This window comes from Saccopteryx leptura, chromosome X, assembly GCF_036850995.1.
Source record: "Saccopteryx leptura isolate mSacLep1 chromosome X, mSacLep1_pri_phased_curated, whole genome shotgun sequence".
NCBI classification, from domain to species: Eukaryota; Metazoa; Chordata; class Mammalia; order Chiroptera; family Emballonuridae; genus Saccopteryx; species Saccopteryx leptura.
In genome coordinates this window covers 45,445,037-45,471,995 of record NC_089516.1, presented here as the reverse complement: position 1 = coordinate 45,471,995, position 26,959 = coordinate 45,445,037, and the positions used below count along the sequence as shown (strand labels likewise).

Sequence of the window (26,959 nt, the reverse complement as noted above, 5' to 3'; positions counted from 1 at the left end):
AATAAATGTCTCAGAAAAATAAACACGAATGTGTGTGTGCACATGTATAGTATGTGATAAAGCAAACCATATATAACCTTGTTGTGTGTGTGTTTAAAGAAACCTTTCTAGTATATATTACTGATTCTTTAACATCGAACTTAGAGCCAACAGCACTATAGCTCATGCCTGAATGAAGTTTACCTAAAAAATATTTTCTCTGTAAGATATATCACAGCCTTCCTAAGCTTAGGAACATTATACAGCACTATGTTTTCAGGCCATTTTAAACAGCAAAATCACCAACAAAAAGTACAAAATTTGGAAAATGTGGCACAAAATAGACTGAAAAAGACACTTGCTTACAGAATGAATGCTGAAATAAGGCAGAGAATTCCTTTGTTCACTTTCACCTGGGAACATGCAATTCAGGCAGCTCAAATTGTTTGCCATTCTGTGTGTGTCCACAAATGACCATGAAAAAAACTGCAAGTACTGTATTGATTTGGGAGTCACAAGTAAATTTTACCAAGTAGGCACATTCACAAATAAAGAATCCACAAATAATGTGGACCGACTATATATGTAGTACATCTTAAAATTTTTCCTTTAAGCACTGCTTTAAGCCTCCTGCAAATTTTGGTATGATGGGCCCTGGCCGGTTGGCTCAGCGGTAGAGCGTCGGCCTAGCGTGCGGGGGATCCGGGTTCGATTCCCGGCCAGGACACATAGGAGAAGCGCCCATTTGCTTCTCCACCCCCACCTCCCTCCTCTCTGTCTCTCTCTTCCCCTCCGTCTCTCTCTTCCCCTCCCGCAGCCGAGGCTCCATTGGAGCAAAGATGGCCCAGGCAGTGGGGATGGCTCCTTGGCCTCTGCCCCAGGCGCTAGAGTGGCTCTGGTCACGGCAGAGCGACGCCCCGGAGGGGCAGAGCATCGCCCCCTGGTGGGCAGAGTGTCGCCCCTGGTGGACGTGCCGGGTGGATCCCGGTCGGGCGCATGCGGGAGTCTGTCTGAATGTCTCTCCCCGTTTCCAGCTTCAGAAAAATACAAAAAAAAAATTTTGGTATGATGTATTTTCATTTAATTCATGGTTTGGCAAAACATGGACTACTGTAGATTTTGTGAGTGAAGTTTTATTTGAAGCACAGCCACACTCACTATTGTATCTATTGTTTTGCTGATTTCCTATCTGGCCCTTTACAGAAAAAGTATGTTGGTCCCCTGTGCAGTTCATAATTTTTTTTAGTTTCTCTTGAGACTTTTCACTTGATCCAAGGATTATTTAGAAGTATATTGTTTAATTTCCAAACATTTGGAGATTGTCCAGATGTGTTTCTGTAATTGATTTGTCGATTAATACTATTATGGTCCGAAAACACACACTGTACTATTTAAGGTTTGTTTTGTGGCACAGAACATAGTATATCTTGGTGAATAGTCTATATACATGTGAGAAGAATATGTAATCTGCTTTGGTTTGGTATACTGTCCTATAAATATCCACTAGCTCTATTTGGTTGATAGTGCTATTTAGATCATCTATAGTCTTACTGATTTTCTGCCTACTTGTTCTATGAAGTAAAGACAGGCATGTCCAGGTCTCCAACTGTAATTATGGATTTGTCTATTTCACTTTTTAGATCCTATCAGGTTTTGCTTTGTGAATTTTGAAACTTGTTAAACGCATCCACATTTAGGACTTATGACTTCTTGGAAAGCCCTTATAATTATGTAATATCCTTTTTTTGTCTCTGATATTCTTTCTTGTTCTGAAATCTTTGTCTGATATATAGCTACTCCAGCTTTTGTTTGGTTGTTAGTGTTTCATGATATACCGGTATTTCTACATTCCTTTTCTTTTAACTTATTGAAGTCTATATACTTAAAGTGAATTTTCTGTAACTAGCATATAGTTGGTTCTTCCTTTTCAATCCTGACAATCTCTGTCTTTTTTTTTTTTTTTTCTGAAGTTGGAAACGGGGAGGCAGTCAGACAGACTCCGACATGCGCCCGACCGGGATCCACCCAGCATGCCCACCAGGGGGTGATGTTCCGCCCATCTGGGGTGTTGCTCTGTTGCGACCAGAACCATTCTAGCGCCTGAGGCAGAGGCCACAGAGCCATCCTCAGCGCCCGGGCCATCTTTGCTCCAATGGAGCCTCGGCTGCAGGAGGGGAAGAGAGAGATAGAGAGGAAGGAGAGGGGGAGGGGTGGAGAAGCAGATGGGTGCTTCTCCTGTGTGCCCTGGCTGGGAATCAAACCCGGGACTCCCACACGCCAGGCTGATGCTCTACCACTGAGCCAACCGGCCAGGGCCAATCTCTGTCTTTTAACTGTTGTGTTTAGACCATTCACATTGAAAGGGATTGATCTAGTTGGATCAGCATTTACCATCTTGCTAGCTACTTTCTGTTCCATTTGTATTTGTATTTTTGTTAGCTCTTTTTGTTTAATAGTCCATTTTTTATTATATTTTACCTCCTGTATTGACTTATTGTTTATACCTCTTTTATTTCATGGTTGCCTTAGGTTTTACAGTACAGGATATATATTTAAATCATTTGAGTCCACCTTATAGTAGTAATATACCACTCTACCTATAGTATATAAGGTCCTAATAACATTATATACTCAAATCTTCCCTCCCATCTCTTTGTCATTATTACTATATATTTTACTATTGTATATGCTATAAATATCTAATACATTGTTAGTGTTATTACTTTAAACTGTCAGTTATTTTTAGGATGATTAAAAATAATATAGATAATAGTTTATTGGAGGCTTTAGAGCAGAAGAGTGTCATGATCCCTTTAAAATGTCACATCATTCTGGTTGCTCTAAGGGGGAAGCAGAGAGACCAACTGGGAAGCTGTTGCTGTAATCTAATTGGAACCTGATAGTGGCTTGTTCCAAGGTCATGTCAGATTACACAGAAGAGTATTAGGACATTCAAGAATCTTTTTTGTTTACTTCAGAGTCTCACAATCTTTTATGACAGTTCAAATATTTAGACTTAAAGCTACTGCAAGGTATTTGATAAGACATTCACATTAAAACACTAAACACATGACTTGTTGTGATCCTTGTTTGACCTCATAGTTCAGTTTGAAATAATCACAGTAATTATAGTCATCATTATTAGATAGAAGGACAAGTAAGACTGCTTTAAAAGTGCATTGTCAGCATTATAGTTTTCTTTTAATATAGGATTATCATGTTAATATACATGTTAATAAAAATTGATATACTTGTCGGCCCTGGCTGGTTGGCTCAGCGGTAGAGCGTCAGCCTGGCGTGCGGGGGACCCGGGTTCGATTCCCGGCCAGGGCACATAGGAGAAGCACCCATTTGCTTCTCCACCCCCCTCCTTCCTCTCTGTCTCTCTCTTCCCCTCCCGCAGCCAAGGCTCCATTGGAGCAAATATGGCCCGGGTGCTGGGGATGGCTCCTTGGCCTCTGCCCCAGGCGCTAGAGTGGCTCTGGTCGCGGCAGAGCGACGCCCCGAAGGGGCAGAGCATCGCCCCCTGGTGGGCAGAGCATCGCCCCCTGGTGGGCGTGCCGGGTGGATCCCGGTCGGGCGCATGCGGCAGTCTGTCTGACTGTCTCTCCCTGTTTCCAGCTTAAGAAAAATACAAAAAAAAAATTGATATACTTGTCTACTTTTTTTGCTGATTTTTTTTATTGGCAAGTTATTAGGTCACTTATCAGAAGTTCACAATATTCTATTCAAAAACTATCAATCAGTTACCTGGCCAATCTACAAAAATTGGATTTTTGAATTCTAGATTATGTTGTCTTTGTAGAATATAGGGACTTTCGGTAATAAATGTCTGACTTTAAAAATTATATCTACCTTATATCCTTGTACTGATCCTAAATAAAAGTATACCCTCAAACTTTCCACTTTCTGAAAAACTAAAAACACTACATTTATTATCAACTTTTTCTTTTTAGTTCAGTATTTATTTGGCTAAAAATGCTTTTTAAACTCTTTGAAAATTTCCAAATGTACTATCTCTATTCAAAAGTACAAACAGATGTTTTCTTAAGTAACCACATATTATTGCATCTATCATGATTAACAATTCTGTCATCTCATCTAATACCCAGTTCATATTCAAATTTCTCTAATTGTCTAAAAAATATTCTTGGTATGTATTTTTATAGTTAATTTGATCCTGATCTAAAATTCTCCCACTTACTGTATGTCATTGTTTTGTATCTTAGATCACTCTTAATCAGAAACAGGTGTTTCCCATCCCCTTTCTGTTTAATGCCTCTGTCTTGCAAAAGAAACCTGGTCAGTTGTCCTGTAGTATGCATGGGTTTAATTTGTTCCTCTACAGTTACTATGGACCAGAAGTTAGATGAAAGCCTTGTTTATACTCACATTTAGGGTTTTGTGTTTTGTTTTGTTCATTTGGCAAGACTATTTCAAAGGTGATAATATTTCCTATATCATTACATGAGAGGGCATATACTGTTTGATTATTGCACTTTTAGTGATACTAAGACTGACTGTTAAGTTCAGATGAGGACAATCTTCTTATTAAAGGTTTCTGTCAGTCTTCTCTGTGTGATGCTAAATACATTGATGATTGTTGCCTGATCCAATTATTTAATTAGGAGTTGCAAAGTGATCATATTCTAATCATGTCACTACCTCTGTATTTAATAATGGATGTTGACAGAACTCTTTGGTTAATTGAAATATGATTCATATCAGAAAAGCAGAATAAATAAAGGGAAAATAATTAAGCCTCACTTTTCAGAGTAATGATATGGTTCCCTAGCAACCTACAGTGGTGTCCAGTGAAGTTTCTTTGTTTCTCTCTTTGCTAAATAATCACTGTGAGCTCATGACTTTTTATATATTCAGTATGTTTTAATAAATTGCAGTTATTTATACTTTTGATCTCATTACATCTCATCTTTGGCCACTGGGAGCTCCAAGTTGGCTCCTGTGTCCTTTCGATGCCCCATTGGCCTTTGATAGCCTCATTGCTTTTTGACTCAACAAGATATTTCAGGTTATCTTACTCATTTCTTGCCTCTAGACATAGAGTCATCCATTTTTTTAAGAAAAGGTTTCCTAGTTAGCTTCTTTTCTTTACTCAGCACCTGTCTTGATCTACACCATTGTGATGCTGAAAAACTCACACTTTAATTTGTTCTCTGTATCTAATTGTATAATTGACTGTTGCTATATCCTGCATGTTCTGTATTTGTTGCTTGTATTAAATCACAAACCCGCAGTTATTTTGGTCCACTGTAGTGGGATCTTTTCTCTCATTCTTGTACCTTGCCTGTGGCACATGACTACAATCACTTTAGTATTTCATTACTTAGCACTTCATCATTCTCTGTTTTTCTATATTTGTTTAATGGGTTTATGTCTTTTTTTTTTTTCAAAAAATTTATACTTTCATGGAGATCAGGACTTCTCCATTACTGTAGGAGATAAAAATTAAAACTATTAAGAATATAGTGATAGCTGAATAGATATTAATTGAATTGAAGGGCATAAACACTTTGTCATTGGATCTAGAATGTAGTTTTCAGATACACTAAAAAAAAAAAAAAAATACTTCATTGCCCTGGCCGCATAACTCGGTTGGTTAGAGCACTGTCCTGAAGTTCAGAGGTTGCTGGTTTGATTCCCGGTCAGGGCACATACCGGAACAAATCGGTGTTCCTGTCTTCTCTTTCTCTCTCCCTTCTTTCTCTCTCGCTAAAGTCAATAAATAAAAGTTTTTTTAAAAAGAGGAAAATACTTCACATGGTCATTACTTTCATTGCCAAGTCTCAGTTCTTACTTGGCTTAGCTACGTTATTGGGGGTCCAGATTTGGCTGTTAAGTAAGAGAGTTGGAAGCAAGGCTGGCTGCCTGGCAAAACTGACTTATGTTGACTTGAATTGCTTCTGATCCTTTTTGTCATTTTGTCAACTATTTTTGTAATGCTAAATGGGTGACCTTTTTATAGTTTCTATAGATGAATGAAAACCAGAAAAGCCAGACTATTTACAACACTTAAAAATGTGATAGTCCTATAGTAGCATTGAAGCTACTTGTCATGTGAAGAGACTATATTAATTCGTTTTATGATTAGAGTAGGAAGAAGTATCTGAGGTGATGTGTCCCTTCTATCTACTTCCTTCTTCCTTTTCTCTTAACTCCAAAGAAGAGGCTGGAGATTCTTCAGGGAAGAATAAAATGATTAATTTTAGAATAGATTTGTATTCTTGATAAGACAATACTTCTTCGGTTTGCTTACAGGGCCTGTTATTGCCTTGGAGTTTAATGGAGGCGGTATTGTAGAAGCATGTAGAATTCTTGTCAACGAGATATTCAAGAGGATCAAGGTAAAAGATTTCATTGACTATTTATATTTCTTTTTTTAACCCCTTCCTGAGCTCAGTTCAGCATGACTCAGCCCTGCTGCTCTCCTAGCCATCGGCCCAGACGCCCCTTGAAGACCCCAGATACCCACCTGGCCCCACATTCTGCTTGTCAGGGGACACCCTTCCTGAACTACTTGGAGTATCTCTACTGCAAATCAGGCCCTGACCTCTCCCTTGACATTTTTACCCATTGGCAGACTCAATTAGGGCACTTACATAGGGCCAAGTTCCTGCGCTTTTCCCCTACAATAACAGGGTTCTCCTTGAAGGCTAAGTCCCAGTTTGAGCCAGCTCTTTCTCCTGAACCCCAGCCTGAACCTGGCACGCTTTTTTCTTCTTTTTTTCCAAGTGAAAGAAAGGAAGACAGACAGATTCCCATATGTGCCCTGATCGTGATCCACCCAGTAACCCCCATCTGGGGCTGATGCTTTGCCCGCCTGGGGCCATGCTCAGAATTGAGCTAATGGCATACTTTAAAAATGAACTTTGGTTGAAGGTGGACATCCCATCCACATGTCCCCAGAATCCAGGGTTTCCCTTTGTGACTACAAAGAGCACATCTCAGGCAAGCCAGGGACAACATCAGAGAGATTGTTTCAGACCAGAGAGAATTTTACTGTCTCTGGATGCCTTCAAATCAGTCTCCAGGAAATTCAGCCTCAGATATACCCCAAAGCTCACATGTGCCATCTCACTTTTTCCAATATCGGCTCCCAGAAAAACAGTGGGCTCCTGAAATAGCTCCAAGGTATTCTAAAGGTCCCAGACTATTTTTCAAGGGCTCTCTAAGACCCCCCACCTCTGAAAAAAAAAGGCCCTAGTAGGTTTCTGGAAATATCCCTTTCCCCTACTCCTAGGATTGAACCCCAAGGCTCTAAAACTGCCCTTTTAATCTTGCATATCACCTCAAGGGCCTAAAGATCTCCTCTAGGAAGTTTACAGAAAAATGAGGACATCCACTGTGACCATTAAGGCTACAGAAAATCCCCTAACTATGAGCAAACCCCAGAGCTCCCTTCCAAGCCAATCTTCCAGGAGGATCCCCAATCAGTGTTCCAGAAATAGCATCTCACTCTCTTCCAAACTTCCCAATGGTCTGGGCACCCCTCATCTCCCAAAGTAAGCCCCAGTAATCCAGAGGCCTCTGCACCTCTGAAGAATCCCCAGGGTTCCAGAAAAGCCTGTGCTCTCAGGGACAACCTCAGAATGCAGCTTACTCCTGAGACATCCCAGCGCCCCAGCACCATCATTGGCTAGGACTCCCATGGTCCCAGTTAATCTTCCACCTACCAGAAACCCTCAGATTCTCTTAACTACTCAGAATCAGCCCCAGATCCTGTGTTCCCCCCAAACCCCTCGCCTCCTAGTTCCCCAGTTCTCAACAGCCTAGAGCCACAGGCCAGCTGCAGGCACATGTGACTCCCCATCTCCTGGGCAGGGGTCTGGGACCGACAATTTATATTTCAATCAAACCTTTTCACTTCCTTTTCCTTACAACCACATAGTACTTTTTAGTTCTAGTGTTGCATGGAATTTTTTTAAAAAACATCATAATTTTTAGAACTCGTGGTAAATAATTGGGAACTAAGCTTTGGTTTTTCCTTGCCAAACTAAAATATTCATTGCTTAAAATTTGACAAAATAAGAATGTACTTATTTAAAAACTCCAAAATATATGTTTCTCAAGTAAAATGTCTCATCAAATGCATCTTCAAGGCCTTTTGAAAAAACTTAGTGAGCCTGACCTGTGGTGGCGCAGTGGATAAAGCGTCGACCTGGAAATGCTGAGGTCGCCGGTTCGAAACCCTCGGCTTGCCTGGTCAAGGCACATATGGGAGTTGATGCTTCCTGCTCCTCCCCCTTCTCTCTCTCTCTCCTCTCTCTCTCTCCTTTCTAAAATGAATAAAATAAATAAATAAATAAATAAATAAATAAACTTAGTGAATTACATATTGAGAAATGTTATACAGATGGTTTGACTTAATGATTTTTCAACTTTCAGTGATAAACATTCTGTAGGAACCACACTTCTAGCAGTATGTTGTACCTTACTCTCTCATAACTGAGGAGCTGCAGGAAGCCACAGCTCCCAGTCAGCCCTGGGATCATGAGGGTGAACAAACGCTACTCTACAGTGTAGTTATTGTGTTGGGTGTTTGTCCAACTGCAGGCTAATATAGATGGTCTGAGCACGTTTAAGGTAGGCTAGGCTAAGCTTTGGTGTTAGTAAGGTTAGGTGTATTAAATGCATTTTCAGTTTATGACATTTTAAACTTACGGGTTTATTGGAACATAAGCCCACCATAAGTTGAGGAGCATTTGTATTTCTAAGATTATATACTTTAGACAGACAGTCCCATTGCCCAGTGTTCATTGTTATTTGTTTCAGTGATGCTGCCTCTAAAATTGAATGTGAGCTTTATCTAGAAATCATTACATGTAGGTATTTTCTAGATATGTTGATGAGCTTGCTGTATTTAAGAATTTCAGACTTAATATTACTTAAAAACCAAACATAAAAGAGGATTAAATGAGTATGTCTATGCATATAGCTGATTATTTTTTTTATAAATATATGAGAGGAAATTTTTGGTTTTAGAGTCTGATTTGGCTTATGGTTCCTTGAATTCTGATAATTTAAAGTATTTTGTCTTTTGTCTCATTTTATCATCACATACTACTTAGGTTGAAGGCAGATATGATCAAGATGACTAGAATAGAAAAGGAAACAGAAAATAGTTTATATGATTTGGAGTTTTTAGCTCTGAATTAAAGATTATCTAACCCAACTTTCTCATTTTACAGTTGTGGAAACTGAGGCCAGAGAGGTTTATTAAATTTTCAGCTTCATAGAGCTACTTTATGATAAAGCTAGAATAGAACTCAGGTCTCCCCTCTTTCCTAGCTGACATTTGTAAAAGCTATTTTTGAAGAGTTCTATTGAGTATGCTTTATTGTTGTTCAGATAATAGTTCATTTTAAATCAGTAATATACCATTAGCAGCTTTAAAAAACATAACCTCGGCCCTGGCCAGGTCGCTCAGTGAATAAAGTGTGAACTTGGAGTGCCAGAGGTCATGGGTCAACACCAGGTCTGGACACATACAAGAAGCAATTAATGAGAACATAACTAAATGAAACAACTAAGTGAAACAAGTTTATGCTTCTCTCTCGCTCTCCCTCTCCCTCACTCTCCCTCTCCCTCTCCCTCTGTCCCCCTATCTCCCTCTCTCCCCTTCTCTCCTTCTCTTCCTCTCCTTTTCTCCCTCTCTCTCCCTCTCCCCCTCTCTCCCTCTCTCCTCCCCCCTCTCTCCTTCTCCCGGCTCTCCCTTCCTCTCCCCCTCACCTTCCTCTCTCCCCCTTCTCCCCTCTCTCCCCCCTCTCCTTCCCCCTTCTCTCCCTCTCTGCTTCTTTCCCTCTCCCTCTCTCTCCCTCTTCACCCCATCTCCCTCTCCCCCATCTGTTTCTCTCCCTCCCTCCCTTCCTTCTTCTCCCTCCCCCTCTCCCTCTCTCCCTCCCTCTCCCCTTCCCCCAATCCTTCCTCTATTCCTCTCCATCTCCCCTTCTCTCTCCTTCACCCTTTCCCTTTCCCCTTCTCTCTCCCTCTCCCTCCCTCTCTCCCTCTCCTTCTCCCCTTCTCTCTCACCCCCTCTCTCCCTCTGCCTCTCCTCCACCTCTCCCTCTCTCTCCTCCCTGTCTCTCTCCCTCTCTTTCCCTCCTCCCTCCCTCCCTCTCATCCTACCTCTCTCCCTTCCCCTCTCCCTCCACTGTTCCTCTCCCCCTCCCCCTTCTCCCCCTCCCCTATTTTTTCCCTCTCCCCCTCTCTCCCTCTCCCCCCCTCTCCCTCTCCTTCTCTCCCTCCTTCCCTTTCTGTTCTTCCTCCCTCCCTCTTTCTCTCACCCTTTCCCTCTTCCTCCCTCTCTCTCCCTCTCCCTCTCTGCCTCTCCCTTCCTTTCCCTCCCTTTCCCTCCCTCCCTCCCTCTTCATCCCTCTCTCCTCCTCTCCCCTTCACTTCCTCTCTCCCTCTCTTTTCCTCTCTCTTCTTCTTCCTCCCTCTCCTTTCCACCTCTCCCTTCTTGCCCCCTACAACTCTCCCTACTCTCCCTTCTCTCCCCCACTTCCCTTTCTCTCCCCTCTCTCTTTCCCTCCCCCTCTCTTCTTCTCCCTCTCCCTCTCCCCTTCTCTCCCTCTCCCCCTCTCATTTTCCTTCTCGCCTTCTCCCTCTCTCTCTCCCTCTCTCACATTCTTTCCTCTTTTCACTCCCCCCTTTTTATCCCTCCCCTCTCCCTCCCTTCTCTATCCCTCCCCCTCCCTCCCCTTCCCCTCTCCTTCTTCTGTTCCTCTCCCTCTCCCATTTTCTCTCCCTCTCCCATTTTCTTTCCTTCTTCCATTTTCTCTCACTCTCCTGTTTTCTCTCCCTCTTCCCTTCCCTCTTGTTTCCTCTCCTCTCCCCTTCGCCCTCTCTCACTCTCCCTCTCTCTCCTTTCCCTTTCCCTCCCCTCATCTCTCCCCCTCCCTTCTTCTCCTCCTACTTCCCCTCTCCTACTCCCCCTTCTTCCCCTCTCCCTCTCTCCCTTCTTCATCTCTCCCTTCTTCCCCTCCTTCCCTGTCCCCCTTTTTCCTCCCGTCCCTCCTTCTCTCCTTTTCCCTCTCTCCTTCTCCACCTCTTCCCCTTTCTCCCTGTTTTCCTCTCCTTTCCTCCCCCCTTTCTCTTCCTCCCTCTCCCCTTCTCTTTCTTCCCCTTCTCTCCCTCTCCCCTTCTCATTCCCTCTCTTTTCCTCTTTCCCCTCTCACCCTCTCCTCCTTTCTCTCCCTCCCCTCTCCTACCCCTCTCCTTCCTCTGTCCCTCTCCCACTCTCCCTCTCCCCATTTCTCTCCCTCTCCCGTTCTCTCTCACTCCCCTTCTCCCCCCTCTCCTCCCTCTGCTTCTCTTTCTGTCCCTCTCTCTTTTTTATCCCCAACCTGCTCCCTCCCCCTCCCTCCCTCTCCCCCTTCTTCCCCTCTCCCTTCTGTCCCCCTTCTTCCTTCACTCTCCCTCCCTCCCTCTCTCTATTCTGCCTCTCACCCTTCTTCCTACCCTCTCCTTCCCTCTTCCTCTCTCCTTCTCTCTTCCTTTCCCTCCTTCACTGTCCCTCCCTCTCCGTCCCACCCTCTCCCTCCTTGTTTCTCCCTCCCTCTCTCCCTCTGCACCTCTCCCCCTCTCTCCCTGTTCTCTCCCTCCCTCCCTCCCTTTCTGTCCTTCCCTTTCTCTCCCTTTTTCCCTCTTCATCTCTCTCTCCCCTTCTCTTCCTCTCTTCCTCTTTACCTCCCTGTTCCTCTCCCTCGCTCTCCCTCATTCTGCCTCTCCCCTTTCTCTCCCCCTCCAACTCTCTCTTCTCTCCCCTCCAACTCTCTCTTCTCTCCCCTCCAACTCTCCCTTCTCTTCCCGTCTTTCCCTTCTCTCCCCCTTTCCCTCTCCCCCTACCCCTCTCTCTCCCATTCCCCCTCTCTCCCACTCCCCCCTCTCTCCTCTCCCTCTCTCCTTCCTCTCCCTCTCCCCCTTTCCCTCTTTCCCCCTCTTTCTCCCTCTCTCTCTGTTTTCCTCTCTCCCTCCCCTCTCTGTCCCTTCTTGTCTCTCCCACTTCCCTTCTCCTCACTGTTCCTCTCCCCCTTCTTCCCCTATCCCTCCCTCTCCCCCTTCTTCCTTTCCCTCTCCCTTTCTCCCTCTTCCTTTCTTCTCCTTCCTCTCCCCCTCTCCCTCTCCCTCTGCCTCTCCTTCTACTCCTCGCCCCCTCTCCCTACCTCTCTCTTTCCCTTTCCCTCTCTCCCTCCCTCACTCTCCCTTCCTTTCCTTCCCTGTCTCCCTCCCTCCTTCTCCCTCCTTATCCCTCCCTCTTCATCTCTCCGCATCTCCTTGTTCTCTCTCTCTCCTTCCCTCCCTTCTTTTCCCTCCCTCCCTTTCTGTTCTTCCCTCCCTCTTCATCCCTCTTTCTCCCCTCTCTCCCTCTTTCCCTCCCTCTCCCTCTCCCTCCCTCTCCCTCTCTCCCCCTCTCCCTCTCTCCCCCTCCCTTTCTTCTCCCCCTTTTCCCCCCTCTCTCTTCTCCCTCTCTCCCTCCTCCCCCTCAGTTCCTCTCTCTCTGTATCTCAAATCAACACAGGAATTTTTTGTAAATGAGAATCCCAAGTTTTACTTAGCCTATTGAGATTGTTTCTAGAAAACAGAAGAAACTGAGAGTTCTTTAAATAAACCTCTTTATTCGGTAGCTTTCATAATATTGAGTGTTGTATATTTAAGAACATTAAAATTCCAAGTGGAATACAATACAAATGAAGTATTATGAAAGTGAGAGCTTAATTACATCCTAAGTGCTTTTAAAGGACCTCAATTTACATTTTAGCTATTGAAACTATATTGCATGAATTCTACAGAAAATCTACACATATATAAATAATGTGCTTGAAATTCATTTAAATAGCAAGCTTATGACTTTGTTCTGTGGAGAACATGGGCTTTGGAATCTGGGGACTACTAGTATTTATTTTTTGTTTCTTTTATATTTAAAATAGACCTATATATCAGAAAACCAGGATGCAGCATCTAAAGATATAGAGAACTTCTACAATTTTGCTGATATACAGATGAGAATGTGAAGTGCATCGTGGAAGCAGGGACTTGGTATTGAACCCTTTTTCAATTTCTGTATTAGAAATAGCTTTTACTAAGGCTGAAATTGTTAAAGCTGATTCTTCAGTAAATTGTTGAATACTGTATCATTTACTTGAGGTTCAAAAATAGTTCATTTTAAATTAAGCAGTTTTAATTAGCTTAAAAACTATTTAACCCACTTCAATAAGCTTGCACTTGTGATTCTCTGCATATGATACTGTCATTAGAAAATAGAACTGGCTAACAGTTCATGATTTTAATCCTAATTAAACATTCTTTCAAATCTCTGATAATTTTAACTTTCCTCAGTGCTCCATGCTATTTGTTTGAGAATACATTCCATTGCTTATTTTTTTTATTTAGCTGGATTTGTTACTAGTTTATCAGTTAGAATGAACCTATGTGCATTTTGTCATGTACCCATATTCAGTCAAAGAATTGCTTTCTAGTTGCATAATATGGCAAATGAGATTTTGTACATGGACTTGACATAATAATACTTCATAAACTGAATTTTTAAATTAATAGGTGTTTGATAATTGGTTTTTAAGTAACTGATGATGGTATAGCTGTTTGAAGACTGGTTGTAATATAATTAATAACTTTCACCCTGTTTAATTTTTGAATACAACTGCTAAATGACTCTTCTGCTTTCTGATAAGAGAAAGTATATGCAACACTAAAACTGTAGAAGCCAAGCCTGACCAGGCGGTGGTGCAGTGGATAGAGCGTTGGACTGGGAAGCGGAGGACCCAGGTTCAAGACCCCGAGATCACCAGCTTGAGCACAGGCTCATCTGGTTTGAGCAAAAGCTCACCACCTTGGACCCAAGGTCTCTGGCTCGAGCAAGGAGTTACTCGGTCTGCTGAAGGCCCCCGGTCAAGGCACATATGAGAAAGCAATCAATGAACAACTAAGGTGTCACAACGAAAAACTGATGATTGATGCTTCTCATCTCTCTCTGACTCTCTCTCTATCTTTGTAAAAAACAAAACAAAACAAAAAAACCACACACACAAAAAAACTGTAGAAGCCAAATCACCTGCAGTTTTCAAAAAGTTGATTACTGTTTTATCAGCTCCTGAGGGATGTTAAGAGAATCAGAACAAAACCTTGTTATATTTAGGTAAGACATACTTAGGCATAATAATGTTATGCAGATTAAAAAGGTATATAAATTTGACTTTCATTAGATATGCCACTCATTTGAAGTAATGTTCAAGCATGATAAAATTATTTTGGTTGCTTTCAAGTATTGTTTTCCAAATTAGTCTACCATAATAATTTACAAGGAGGCAAGGGACACATACTTGTTTAAAAGTCCAATTCTTGGGCCCAGTCCCTAGATGCACTGATTCAGTCACCAGGGAAAATTGTGTTTTAAGAGGCTTGTTGGACTCTGAAGTTATCAGTTTGGAAGATGTTGAGAGGCTGTTCTTGTGTGAAGTGACTGAACCTGCCATCTACATTGCATGTAGCAACTAATAGGTCTATTTTCTAAAAAGAACCTTAATTTTACTTCTATTTTGATAAAACTACTAGCCACTTGTAAAAAAAAATTCTCTGATGATTGCTACTAAAAATATAATTTTGTATTTAAACTGTTTTTTGGTTATTTTCATATTAATTTATAAATAATACATCAAATTGTGTGCTGATGTCCAGAAATAATATATTAAAGGACTTTTCACTTTAAATTAGTAATATTTGCCACTTACCCTGTGCCTAGCCTTGTGCTAACCATTAGCATTGCATCATTTCAGTCTTTTTATAGAGCAGTCTATATATACTAATCAACCTCTCCTTTAAATCATATAGTTTCATAAGATTCAAATAAAAATTGGTGACATGGGCCCTGGCCGGTTGGCTCAGTGGTAGAGCGTCGGCCTGGCGTGCAGGAGTCCCGAGTTCGATTCCCATCCAGGGCACACAGGAGAAGTGCCCATCTGCTTCTCCACCCCTCCCCCTCTCCTTCCTCTCTGTCTCTCTCTTCCCTTCCCGCAGCCGAGGCTCCAATGGAGCAAAGTTGGCCCGGGCGCTGAGGATGGCTCTGTGGCTTCTGCCTCAGGCACTAGAATGGCTCTGATCGCAACAGAGCAACGCCCCAGCTGGGCAGAGCATCACCCCCTGGTGGGCATGCCGGGTGGATCCCAGTTGGGCGCATGCGGGAGTCTGTCTGACTGCCTCCCGTTTCCAACTTTAGAAAAATACAAAAAAAAAAATTGGTGACAGGTTTAATATAATTTTGATCATAAATTACAAATGAGCATTGCAAGTAATGGTCAAAGGTTATTTTTCCCATAGTTGCCCTGGCCAAGATAGCTTGCTGAGTTAGAGCAGGGGTCGGGAACCTATGGCTCGTGAGCCAGATGTGTCTCTTTTGATTGCTGCATCTGGCTCTCAGACAAATCTTTAATAAAAAAATAATAACATTAAAAATATAAAACATTCTCATGTATTACAATCCATTCATTTCCTACCACTCATGTTCATGGTTGGAGGTGGTTGGAGCCAATCACAGCTGTCCTCCAGGACAACACCACATTTTTATTGAATAATGCATAACGTACACGGGACGTTGTATGGCTCTCACGGAATTACATTTTAAAATATGTGGCGTTCATGGCTCTCTCAGCCAAAAAGGTTCCTGACCCTTGAGTTAGAGCATCATCCTGTTATACAAAGGTTGCAGGTTCAATTCCCGGTCAGGGCACACACATACAGAAACAAATCTATGTTTCTGCCTCTCTCTCCCCCTTGTCTCTCTCTAAAGTCAACAAATAAAAAAGTTTTTAAATTTCCCCCATAGTTAAGCTAAACTAAACATGTTCCTTTTAGTCATGATTACATTATTAAACTACATTATTCACACTTAATTATAGTACTTTTTGTTTTCTCAAAAAAATAATACAATGGTATGTGAAGCTGTAAATTGAGTTCTTTATTTTATCCCTGGTATTTTGGCAAAAAACTCAGGAATATAACATATAAGGGAGATGTTAATTTAAAATTTCCACTAAATTTAGCATCTATTAACCAAAGCTTAAAATTTTATATTCTTCAGTTAAATAAGAGCTTTTGCCCAAGTCTAATTTGTCTTTAAAGATAGCATTAGTCAAAAAAAAAAAAAAGATAGCATTAGTCTTCCAAATGTTTGAAAATATTTTTTAATTTTTTTTTCTTTGTATCTTTCTGAAGCTGGAAACGGGGAGAGATAGTCAGACAGACTCCCGCATGCGCCCGACCGGGATCCACCCGGCACGCCCACCAGGGGCGAAGCTCTGCCCACCATGGGGTGATGTTCTGCCGTGACCAGAGCCACTCTAGCGCCTGAGGCAGAGGCCAAGGAGCCATCCCCAGCGCCCGGGCCATCCCTGCTCCAATGGAGCCTCGGCTGGGGGAGGGGAAGTGAGAGACAGAGAGGAAGGAGGGGGGGTGGAGAAGCAAATGGGCGCCTCTCCTGTGTGCCCTGGCTGGGAATCGAACCTGGGTCTCCCACACGCCAGGCCGACGCTCTACCGCTGAGCCAACCGGCCAGAGCCTGTTTGAAAATATTTTTTAAAAATAAGTAGTGCTGTTGTTGTTTCTATAATTCTAAAACTTTGATAGTAGTTATAAAAACTACATTTCATTTCTGAATAGCTTTTGAATTCATGAAGAATTAGTAATTTTTAAGTTTTACATGTATAAGCATTATATTAGTTTATTTCTCTTGTGTTGAAAGTACTGCTTAAGTTTTAGTACTGTTTTTGCTTCTGTATATTTATGTATAGCTTTTGTATGTAATTTATCTAGTGTTTATAAAATTGGATTTATAATAAATGTCATTAAAAGGAAAATGGCTTAACACTAAGAGCATTTCTGTAACATGCATTTACTCATACATGTGCCAAAATTGATCATTACACAAATTTTTAATGATAAAAGTAAAATAAAATGTTCTCATCTCTATCTTATGTTAATGAGAAATGAGCTATATGCCGTGTGTGTGTGTGTGTGTGTGTGTGTGTGTGTGTGTGTGTGTGTGTAAAAGCACTCCGGGGAAATGCAAAGGAAATAGAAAACCTGTTTTAAACTAAAGAATTTCCAATATAAGGCTACCTTTGTTAAAAGATTCATTTTATTATGATTGAATATTTACTAAGATTAGAGATCTTTCTCCTCTTCCATATTTAAGAATATAATGAATTGTGATATACTTTCTTTTTTTTTTAACTATTTTGTGTGCTTACCACCCCAAGTCAATCAAGTCTCCTTTCATCACCATCACCATCTCCTTTTATCTCCCCTTTGCCTTCTCCCCATTATGTACTTTCAAGGATAGACAAATGGACCTTATTTTTTTTATTTTTATTTTTTTTTGTATTTTTTTTTATTAAGTTGGTAACGGGGAGGCAGTCAGACAGACTCCTGCATGCGCCCGACCGGGATCCACCCGGCATGCCCACCAGGGGGCGATGCTCTGCCCATCCGAGGCGTTGCTCTGTCGCAGCCAGAGCCATTCTAGTGCCTGAGGCAGAGGCCACAGAGCCATCCTCAGCGCCCCGACCAACTTTGCTCCATTGGAGCCTCTGCTGTGGGAGGGGAAGAGAGAGACAGAGAGGAAGGAGAGGGGGAGGGGTGGAGAAGCAGATAGACGCTTCTCCTGTGTGCCCTGGCTGGGAATCGAACCCGGGACTTCCACACGCCAGGCCGACGCTCTACCACTGAGCCAACCGGCCAGGGCCTGGACCTTATTTTTAAATTACTAACACATTTACGAACCTTTTGTACCCAACTTCTCTCTCTCCTATCCCACAAATCAGAAGTGCTGAAACTGCAGATTGGTTAGTTTTTTATTTTAATTTTTATTAATCGTTTTTATTATCTGTATTTTTTTCTCTTTAATCTAATTTTCAATCCCTCATTTGAGGTTGTCTTATTTCTGCTATAGTTTTATTTCTTTAATTGAATTTATTGGGGTGACACTGGTTAACAAAATTATATAGGTTTCAGGTGTACAATTCTACAAAACATCTTTTGTACACTGTATAGTGTATTCACATTCCCAAGTCAAATCTCAATCCATCATCGTTTATCCCCCATTTACATTCCTCTACCTTTCTCCCAGAAATCACCACACTGTTGTCCAACCATACATTTTTTCTTTTTTGTCCTTTTTCATTCAATCTCTCCACCCCCATCTCAAGCACCCTACCCCACAGCTCTCAGCCTGCTCTCTATCAGTCTATCTCTGTTTTGCTTTTTAGTTCATTTTGTTCATTAGATTCCACATGTAAGTGAAATTACATGTTATTTATGTTATTTGTCTTTCTCTGACTGGCTTATTTCACTTAGCATGATGTTCTCCAGGTCCATCTGTGCTGCCACAAAAGGTAAGATTTCATTTTTTATGGATGAGTAGTATTCCATTGTATAAATGTATCATAGTTTTCTTATCCCATCTACTGATGGGCACTTTTGGGCTGTTTCCAGATGTTATTATAAATAACACTGCATTGAACATAGGGGTGCATATATCCTTTCAAATTAGTGTTTTGGGTTTCTTCGGATAAATTCTCAGAAGTGGAATCACTGGGTCATAAGGCAGTTCCATTTTTTATCTTTGAGGTAACTCCATACTGCTTTCCACAGTGACTGCACCAGTCTGCATTCCCAGCAACAGTGCATAAGGGTTTCCTTTTCTTTCTTTTTTTTGGATTTTTCTGAAGCTGGAAACGGGGAGGGACAGCCAGACAGACTCCCGCATGCGCCCGACCGGGATCCACCCAGCACGCCCACCAGGGGCGACGCTCTGCCCACCAGGGGGCGATGCTCTGCCCCTCCGGGGGGTCGCTCTGCCGCGACCAGAGCCACTCTAGCGCCTGGGGCAGAGGCCAAGGAGCCATCCCCAGCACCCGGGCCATCTTTGCTCCAATGGAGCCTTAGCTGCGGGAGGGGAAGAGAGAGACAGAGAGGAAGGAGGGGGTGGGTGGTGGAGAAGCAAATGGGCGCTTCTCCTATGTGCCCTGGCAGCAGGGAATCGAACCCAGGTCCCCCGCACACCAGGCCGACGCTCTACTGCTGAGCCAACCGGCCAGGGCCAAGGGTTTCCTTTTCTCTAAACCCTTGACAACACTTGTTGTTTGTTGATTTATTGATGAAGCTATTCTGATATGTGTGAAGTGATATCTCATTGTGAATTTAATTTGCATTTCTCTAATAATTAGTGATGTAGAGCATCTTTTTTTTCCTCTCTTCCAAGTGAGAGGAGGGGAGATAGACTCCCACATGTGCCCCGACCAGTATCTACCCGGAAATCCCCCATCTGGGGCCAATGCTCTGCTCATCTGGGACCATGCTCACATCCAAGCTATTTTTAGCACCTGAGGCAGAGGCTCCACAGAGCCATCCTCAGCACCCAGGGCCAATGCACTTGAACCAATTGAGCCATGGCTGCAGGAGAGTAAGAGAGAGAGAGAGAGAGAGAGAGAGAGAGAGATAAGGGGGAAGGGTGGCGAAGCAAATGGTCACTTCTCCTGAGCGCCCTGACCAGCAATCAAACCCAGGACATCCACATTCTGAGCCGACACTCTACCACTGAGACAATCATCCAAGGCACACTGAGCATCTTTTCATATATCTAATGGCCATCTGTATGTCCTCTTTAAAAAAAAGTATTCAGATCCTTTGCTCATGTTTTAATTGGATTGTTTGTAAGGTGTTATTTTTATAAATTCTTCATAAATTTTGGATATTAATGGCTTATCAGACGTATCACTCACAAGAATGTTCTCCCATACAGTGGGTTGTCATTTCATTTTGTTGATGGTTTCCTTTTCTGTGCAAAAACTTTTCAGTTTGATATGGTCCCATTTGTTTATTGTTTCCCTTGCCTGACATGATATATCAGAAAAAAAATATAGCTATGAGAAATGTTCAAGATTCTACTGCCCATGTTTTCTCTGAGGATTTTCATAGTTTCATGTCTAATATTTAAATCTTGAAACCATTTTGAGTTTATTTTTGTGTATGGTATAAGAAAGGGGTCGTTTCTTTCTTTTTTCAGATATTTGTCTAGTTTTCCCAACACCATTTATTGAATAGACTGTCTTTACCCCATTGTATGTTCTTGCCTTCTTTGTCAAATATTAATTCACCATATAGGCGTGGGTTCTCAGCTCTCTATTCTGTTCTATTGATCTGTGTCTGTTTTTATGCCAGTGCCATGTTGTTTTGATTACTGTGGCCTGTAGTATAGTTCGATATCTGGTTGCATGAGTCCTCCAACTTTGTTCTATTTTCCCAAGATTACTGTTGCAATTTGGGGTCCCTTGTGGTTCCATATAAAATTTTGGAATATTTGTTCTAGTCCTGTGAAATACGCCACGTGGTATCTTGTTATGAATTGCATTGAATCTAGAGATTACTTTGGATAGTATGGACATTTTAATGATGTTAATTCTTCCTTTCCATTAACATGATATATGCTTCCACTTATTTGTATTTTCAGTTTCTTTCTTCAGTGTCTTACAATTTTTCAAGTACAAGTTTTTACATCATTGGTATTTATTCCTAGGTATTTTATTCTTTTTGAAGCAATTGTGAATGGTATTGTTATCTTTTTATTCTTATTATTTTTGTATTTTTCTGAAGTGAGAAGTGGGAAGTAAGAGACAGACTCCTGCATGTACCCAACTGGGATCCACCCAGCATGCCCACCAGGGAGGCAGTGCTCTGCCCATCTGGGGCAACGCTCTGCTGCAACCGGAGCCATTCCAGTGCCTGAGGCAGAGGCCATGGAACCATCCTCAGCGCCCGGGCCAACTTTGCTCCAGTGGAGCCTTGGCTGTGGAAGGGGAAGAGAGAGACAGAGAGGAAGGAGAGGGGGAGGGGTGGAGAAGCAGATGGGCACTTCTCCTGTGTGCCCTAGCTGGGAATCGAACCCGGGACTTCCATACACCAGGCAAACGCTCTACCGCTGAGCTAGCTGGTCAGGACTTTTGGTATTGTTATCTCAATTTCTCTCTCTGATAGTTCATTCTTGGTGTATAAAAATGGGACTGATTTCTGGATTTTTATTTTTTATCCTGCTACTTTACTGAGTTCATTTATCAGATCTGGAATTTTTTGGTGGAATTTTTAGAGTTCTCTTGTACAGTGTCATGTCATCTGCAAATATAGTTTTATTCTTCCTTTCCAGTTTGGATGCCTTTTATTTCTTCTTGTCTGATTGCTGTGACTAGGACTTCCAGTACTGTTAAATAAAAAAGGTGGTATCAGGCATCCCTGTCTTGTTCCCGAACTTAAGGGAAATGCTTGTGGGTTTTGCCCATTGAGCATGATGTTGGCTGTGGGTTTGTCATATATGGCCTTTATTATGTTGAGGTATATTCCCCATATTCTTTTTTTTAAAGATGTTATTTATTCATTTCAGAGAGGAGAGAGAGAAGGGGGGAGGAGCAGGAAGCATCAACTCCCATATGTGCCTTGACCAGGCAAGCCCAGGGTTTCGAACCAGCGACCCCAGTGCTCCACATCCATGCTCTATCCACTGTGCTACCATGGGACAGGCTATTCCCCATATTCTTACTTTGCTGAAAGTTTTTTTATCATAAGTGAGTTCTGGATTTTATCAGATGCTTTTTCTGCATCTGTTGATATGATCCTATGTTTTTTTTTTCCTTCGTTTTATGTGATTTATCATGTTTGTTGTTGTGGATGTTGTACCAACCTTGCATCTCTGGAATAAATCCCACTTGATCATGGTGTATGATCTATTTTTTTAAGATTTTATTTATTGAATTTAGAAAGAGGAGAGAGAGAAGGGGGCGAGGAGTGGGAAGCATCAACTCATACATAATTGCTTCTTGTATGTGCCTTGAGCAGGCAAGCAAGCCTGGGGTTTCAAACTGGTGACCTCAGCATTCAAGGTTGATGCTCTATTCACTGTGCCACCACAGATCAGGTGATGTATCATCCTTTTATTATTTCATTTAGAAATTAAATTTAATGGGGTAACATTGATCAATTAAGAGTACACAGGTTTCAAGTGAACATTTCTATAGCATTTGTACTGTTGCTTGTGTTCTGTTCCCATCACCTAAAGTCAAATCATTTTCTGTCACTCTATATTTGTCCCTCTTTACTCCCCATCCCCTAGTACAGGGGTCCCCAAACTACGGCCTGCGGGCCGCATGTGGCCCCCTGAGGCCATTTATCCGGCCCCCACCGCACTTCTGGAAGGGGCACCTCTTTCATTGGTGGTCAGTGAGAGGAGCATAGTTCCCATTGAAATACTGGTCAGTTTGTTGATTTAAATTTACTTGTTCTTTATTTTAAATATTGTATTTGTTCCTGTTTTGTTTTGCTTTTTTTGTTTGTTTGGTTTTTTTTGTTTGTTTTTACTTTAAAATAAGGTATGTGCAGTGTTCATAGGGATTTGGTTATAGTTTTTTTTTTTTGTAGTCCGGCCCTTCAACGGTCTGAGGGACAGTGAACTGGCCCCCTGTGTAAAAAGTTTGGGGACCCCTGTTGTAGACAGTATATATATGAGTCTTGATTTCTTATCCAGTCAGCTACCCTATGTTTTTGTTTTTTTGTTTTTTTTTGTATTTTTCTGAAGCTGGAAACGGGGAGAGACAGTCAGACAGACTCCCGCATGCACCCGACCGGGATCCACCCGGCACGCCCACCAGGGGCGAAGCTCTGCCCACCAGGGGGCGATGCTCTGCCCCTCCGGGGCGTCGCTTTGCCGCGACCAGAGCCACTCTAGCGCCTGGGGCAGAGGCCAAGGAGACATCCCTAGCGCCCGGGCCATCTTTGCTCCAATGGAGCCTTGGCTGCGGGAAGGGAAGAGAGAGACAGAGAGGAAGGAGGGGGTGGGGGTGGAGAAGCAAATGGGCGCTTCTCCTGTGTGCCCTGGCTGGGAATCGAACCCGGCTCCCCCGCACGCCAGGCCGACGCTCTACCGCTGAGCCAACAGGCCAGGTCCCTACCCTATGTTTTTTTATTGGAGCCTTTAAACCATTTACATTTAAAGTGATTATTGATAGTTACATATTTATTGCCAGTTTATCCTTTTAACTATGCCCTTCTGGGTCCTTTTACTTCTTATTATTCTTATCCTTCTTATCCTACCTCCTTCTCCCTCCTTTAGCTTTTTCTTGACTGGGAAGTTCTTTATTTCTCCTTCTATTTTAAATGATAGCTTTGCTGGATCAAGTAATCTTGGTTGTAGGTCCTAGCTTTTCATCACTTTGAATATTTCATGAAAATCCCTTCTGGCCTGAAATGTTTCTGTTGAGAAATCAGCTGACAGTCTAATGGGTGCTCCCTTGTAAATCACTAAATGCTTTTCTCTTGCTACTTTTAAGATTCTCTCTGTCTTTAACCTTTTCCATTTTAATTATGATGTGTGTTGGAGTGGGCCTCTTTTGGTCCATCTTGTTTGGGACTCTCTGTGCTTCCTGGACTTGTTTGTTTTTTTCCCTTCACCAGGTTAGGGAAATTTTCAGTCATTATTTCTTCAAATAGGTTCTTGATCCCATGCTCTCTCTCCTCTCCTTCTGGTTGTTGTCCCAAAGATCCCTTAAACTATCCTCATTTTTTTTTTTCCTTTTTGCTGCTCTGGTTGGGTGTTTTTTCTACCTTGTCTTCCAAATTGCTGATTCAATCCTCTGCTTCATCCAACCTACTGTTTATACTGTGTTCTTGATATCAGATATTATGTTCTTCATTTCTGACTGGCCTTTTTTTTTAAGGTTTCTATGTCCTTAAATTATGCTTGCTATCTCTTTGTTGAAGTTCAGTGTGTTCCTTGAGCATCCTTATAACCATGTTTTTGAACTGATAAATTGCTTATCTCCATTTCATTTAGCTCTTTTTTTGGAGATGTCTCCTGTTCTGTCATTTGGGACTTGTTTCTTTGTTTCCCCATTTGCTTGCCTCTTTGTTTTTGCATATTATAGATCTGCTGACTCCCAGTCTTTATGGGGTGGCCTTATGTAGTAGGTGTTCTATGGGGTCTAGTGGTACAGTCTCCTTGATTACCTGTGCTGGGTGTTCCAGGAATATCCCTTGTGTGGGTTATGTGAGCCCTCCTGTAAAACTAGCAGCCATGGCCACCATCACAGCAGCCTGGCCCATGCAGGTTTGCATTAGATTCGGACAGACACTAATGAAACAATGGAGCCAATAACTGGTGGGCCATTAGCTTTAATCCTAGCTTGCACCTGGCAGGCAAGTAAAAACACACACTGAGCTCCAAAACCCACTCATTCAGTGCTTACAAAGCTACTGACTTACCCGAGTTTCCTAGAATCAAAGATTTCTAGCTCACTAGCCTTATTCACCTCTGTTCCCCATCTACTTCTCCTGCACAAACTCTGCACTAACTGGCTTCTCCTTTAGCACTCCACCATCTTGGCTGCCTCTCCTCTCCTCCACGTGGTTTTTCTCTGCTCTCCTCTAATGCTAATGCTAATCTCAGGAACCAGAGAGGGCAAGCTCCCGGTCTGCCCCATTTTATAGTGTAGAAACCAAAACCTTTAATCCAATATACAAACAAGGAAGTCTCTGATACAAAGTCACTTATTGAGGCATAATGGGATTCCTCATGAGAGTGCACCACCCCACAACATGCAACAGTCAAGAGTGTGGGGAAAAGCTTAGTCTTAAAACTAAACCTTAGGCTATAACGACCCGGCCTGCTTACAGCCTGTCCCCCACACCCAATACAAACTATAAGTGAGCAAACATATATCACATTTACAAACTTATTTGACCAATACTTCCTAAAGTAATTGAGTCTTGAGTACTATTGGCCTATTTATGCGTGGGAGCAGCCCTCAGGCTCGCTATGAGGCTCTCCCCTGACCAAGGTGTGCAAGCTGCTATGCAGGTGCTGACACAGGAAGCAGAATTCGCCTCAGCTGGGTTTGGTGCCTGACAGAATCTCCCATTGGATATGCTGATTGTGAAGCTAATTGGGTCCTTCCCTGATGTTCACTGTAGCTGTCCACTGATTATGTTTGGCCTCCTGGGAGGGAACCTGGTGCAGGCCAAAATAAGATGCTGCCAGTGACTGGCTCTCAGCAACATGTTTGAAGCTATAAGCATTCCACGGTTTGTGTCTGCCTCAGCTTGGCCTGGGTACGTGCAGGAAGGACTAAGCTGCATACCAAGTCTGGATTTTATCAGCACTGGGCCCTGGGGCAGGTCAGCAAAATCCCAAGGCACTCTTTTAAGATCTGCCTCTACCTGCCAGCTGCCTGTGGATCAGTCACTGAAAGAGCCTCTAGCTATACTCCTCAGCAGGGTCTAAATTCCACAGTGTGGGGCAAGAGGGACTCCAGAAGTTTAAGCTATTGCTTTCCCCTAGCTGATGCCTCAGGGAAGGGAGTGCTCTATCCAAGAAAGATGGCGTCTGCAGTATGGGAGAATGACTTAGCACAGGAATCCTGGTACTTGGTCCCTTCAGCTGTCTGCTCAGAGCAGGGGTCGGGAACCTTTTTGGCTGAGAGAGCCATGAACGCTACATATTTTAAAATGTAATTCCATGAGAGCCATACAACGACCCGTGTACATTATGCATTATCCAATAAAAAGGTGGTGTTGTCCCGGAGGACAGCTGTGATTAGCTCCAGCCACCCGCAGCCATGAACATGAATGGTAGGAAATGAATGGATTGTAATACAGGAGAATGTTTTATATTTTTAACATTTTTTTTAATTAAAGATTTGACTGTGAGCCAGATGTAGCCATCAAAAGAGCCACATCTGGCTCGTGAGCCATAGGTTCCCGACCCCTGCTTTAGAGCCACAAACCGCACATTCTCATGCAACTTTGTTCAGTTCTGCCATTCCTCTGCTGGAGCCCAGGGTGAGTGGCTTTGAAAGAAATTTTGTGCATTGGCCCCAGAGGCAGATTTAACGGCGGGCACACGGTGCGCACCCTGGGGCCCAACTTCCAAAGGGCTCCACAAAACCCCAACTTGACACTTTTTTCTAATGTAAGGGGCCCAATATTTTCTTCTGCACCTGGGCCCCTAACCAATTAATTTGCTCATGATTGGCCCTTTAAGAGGGTTCCTTCATCTCTGCAGACTCCTGCCTTTCCCTGGTGGACAGAGACCCCATTGCTTTTCACAGCCAAATGTTATGGGAGTTCCTCTTCCCAGCTCTGCTGCTCTGGGCTGGGGATCGTGGTATAGGGTTAAGATCCCACACTCCTTAGGGGGAACCTTTGCAACTCAGATATCCCTCAGGAACCTCAGCTGCCGCTAATGGGAACCGGGTCACACCTTTTTTGCTTCTCCGCCCTTCCTACCAATCTCAGCGTTGCTTCTTCTGTAAATCATTGGTTATCAGGGTTCTCTTCAGCTAGTCTTTAATGGGTTGTTCAGGATGATTCTTCTATAACTGTAATTCCAGTTTGATACCGGAAGGAGTTGGGTGTACCTTTATACCTACTCTGCCACTGTTTTGGATCTGCAGATTGGTTGGTTTTAAAATAATATTATCATTATGTCTATGTCTAAAGCTACTACATGTACATTTAGACATTTTGGGGGGAAATGCACAAGATTGGATAATTCTTGCTGTGCTGAGATTAAAAGTTACCTTTCTCATTAAAAGGGGGTACATTTAACTGTTCTCTATAGGAAGAGAAGATACTGTAATTAGGGTGTTATTATTCCTTCAAAGTCTGTTCTATAAAATACTTTATACTTTAAAAGTATAACACTGGGCCTGACCAAGTGGTGGCACAGTGGATAGAGCATCGGACTGGGACACAGAGGACCCAGGTTCAAAAAACCCGAAGTCGTCAGCTTGAGTGCAGGCTCATCTGGTTTGAGCAAGGCTCTCCAGCTTGAGCCCAAGGTCGTTGGCTTGAGCAAGGGATCACTGGGTCTGCTGTAGCCCCCTGGTCAAAGTACATATGAGAAAGC

General features: G+C 42.7%; 1 protein-coding gene across 4 annotated transcripts in view; it reads left to right on the top strand.

The window, feature by feature from the left end:
* The window catches only part of RP2 (RP2 activator of ARL3 GTPase), a 95,718-nt gene that overhangs the window by 40,899 nt on the left and 27,860 nt on the right, over positions 1-26,959 (top strand). For 2 of the 4 annotated variants that reach the window (XM_066357071.1, XM_066357068.1), the window contains exons 4-5: positions 6,259-6,344; positions 12,930-16,232. In XM_066357071.1, the coding sequence (XP_066213168.1) occupies positions 6,259-6,344; positions 12,930-13,013 (170 nt within the window). In that variant the 3' untranslated portion in view covers positions 13,014-16,232. Of the gene's footprint in view, positions 1-6,258; positions 6,345-12,929; positions 16,233-26,959 lie in introns of those variants that run through there. The other 2 variants (XM_066357069.1, XM_066357070.1) reach the window with 2 other exon arrangements.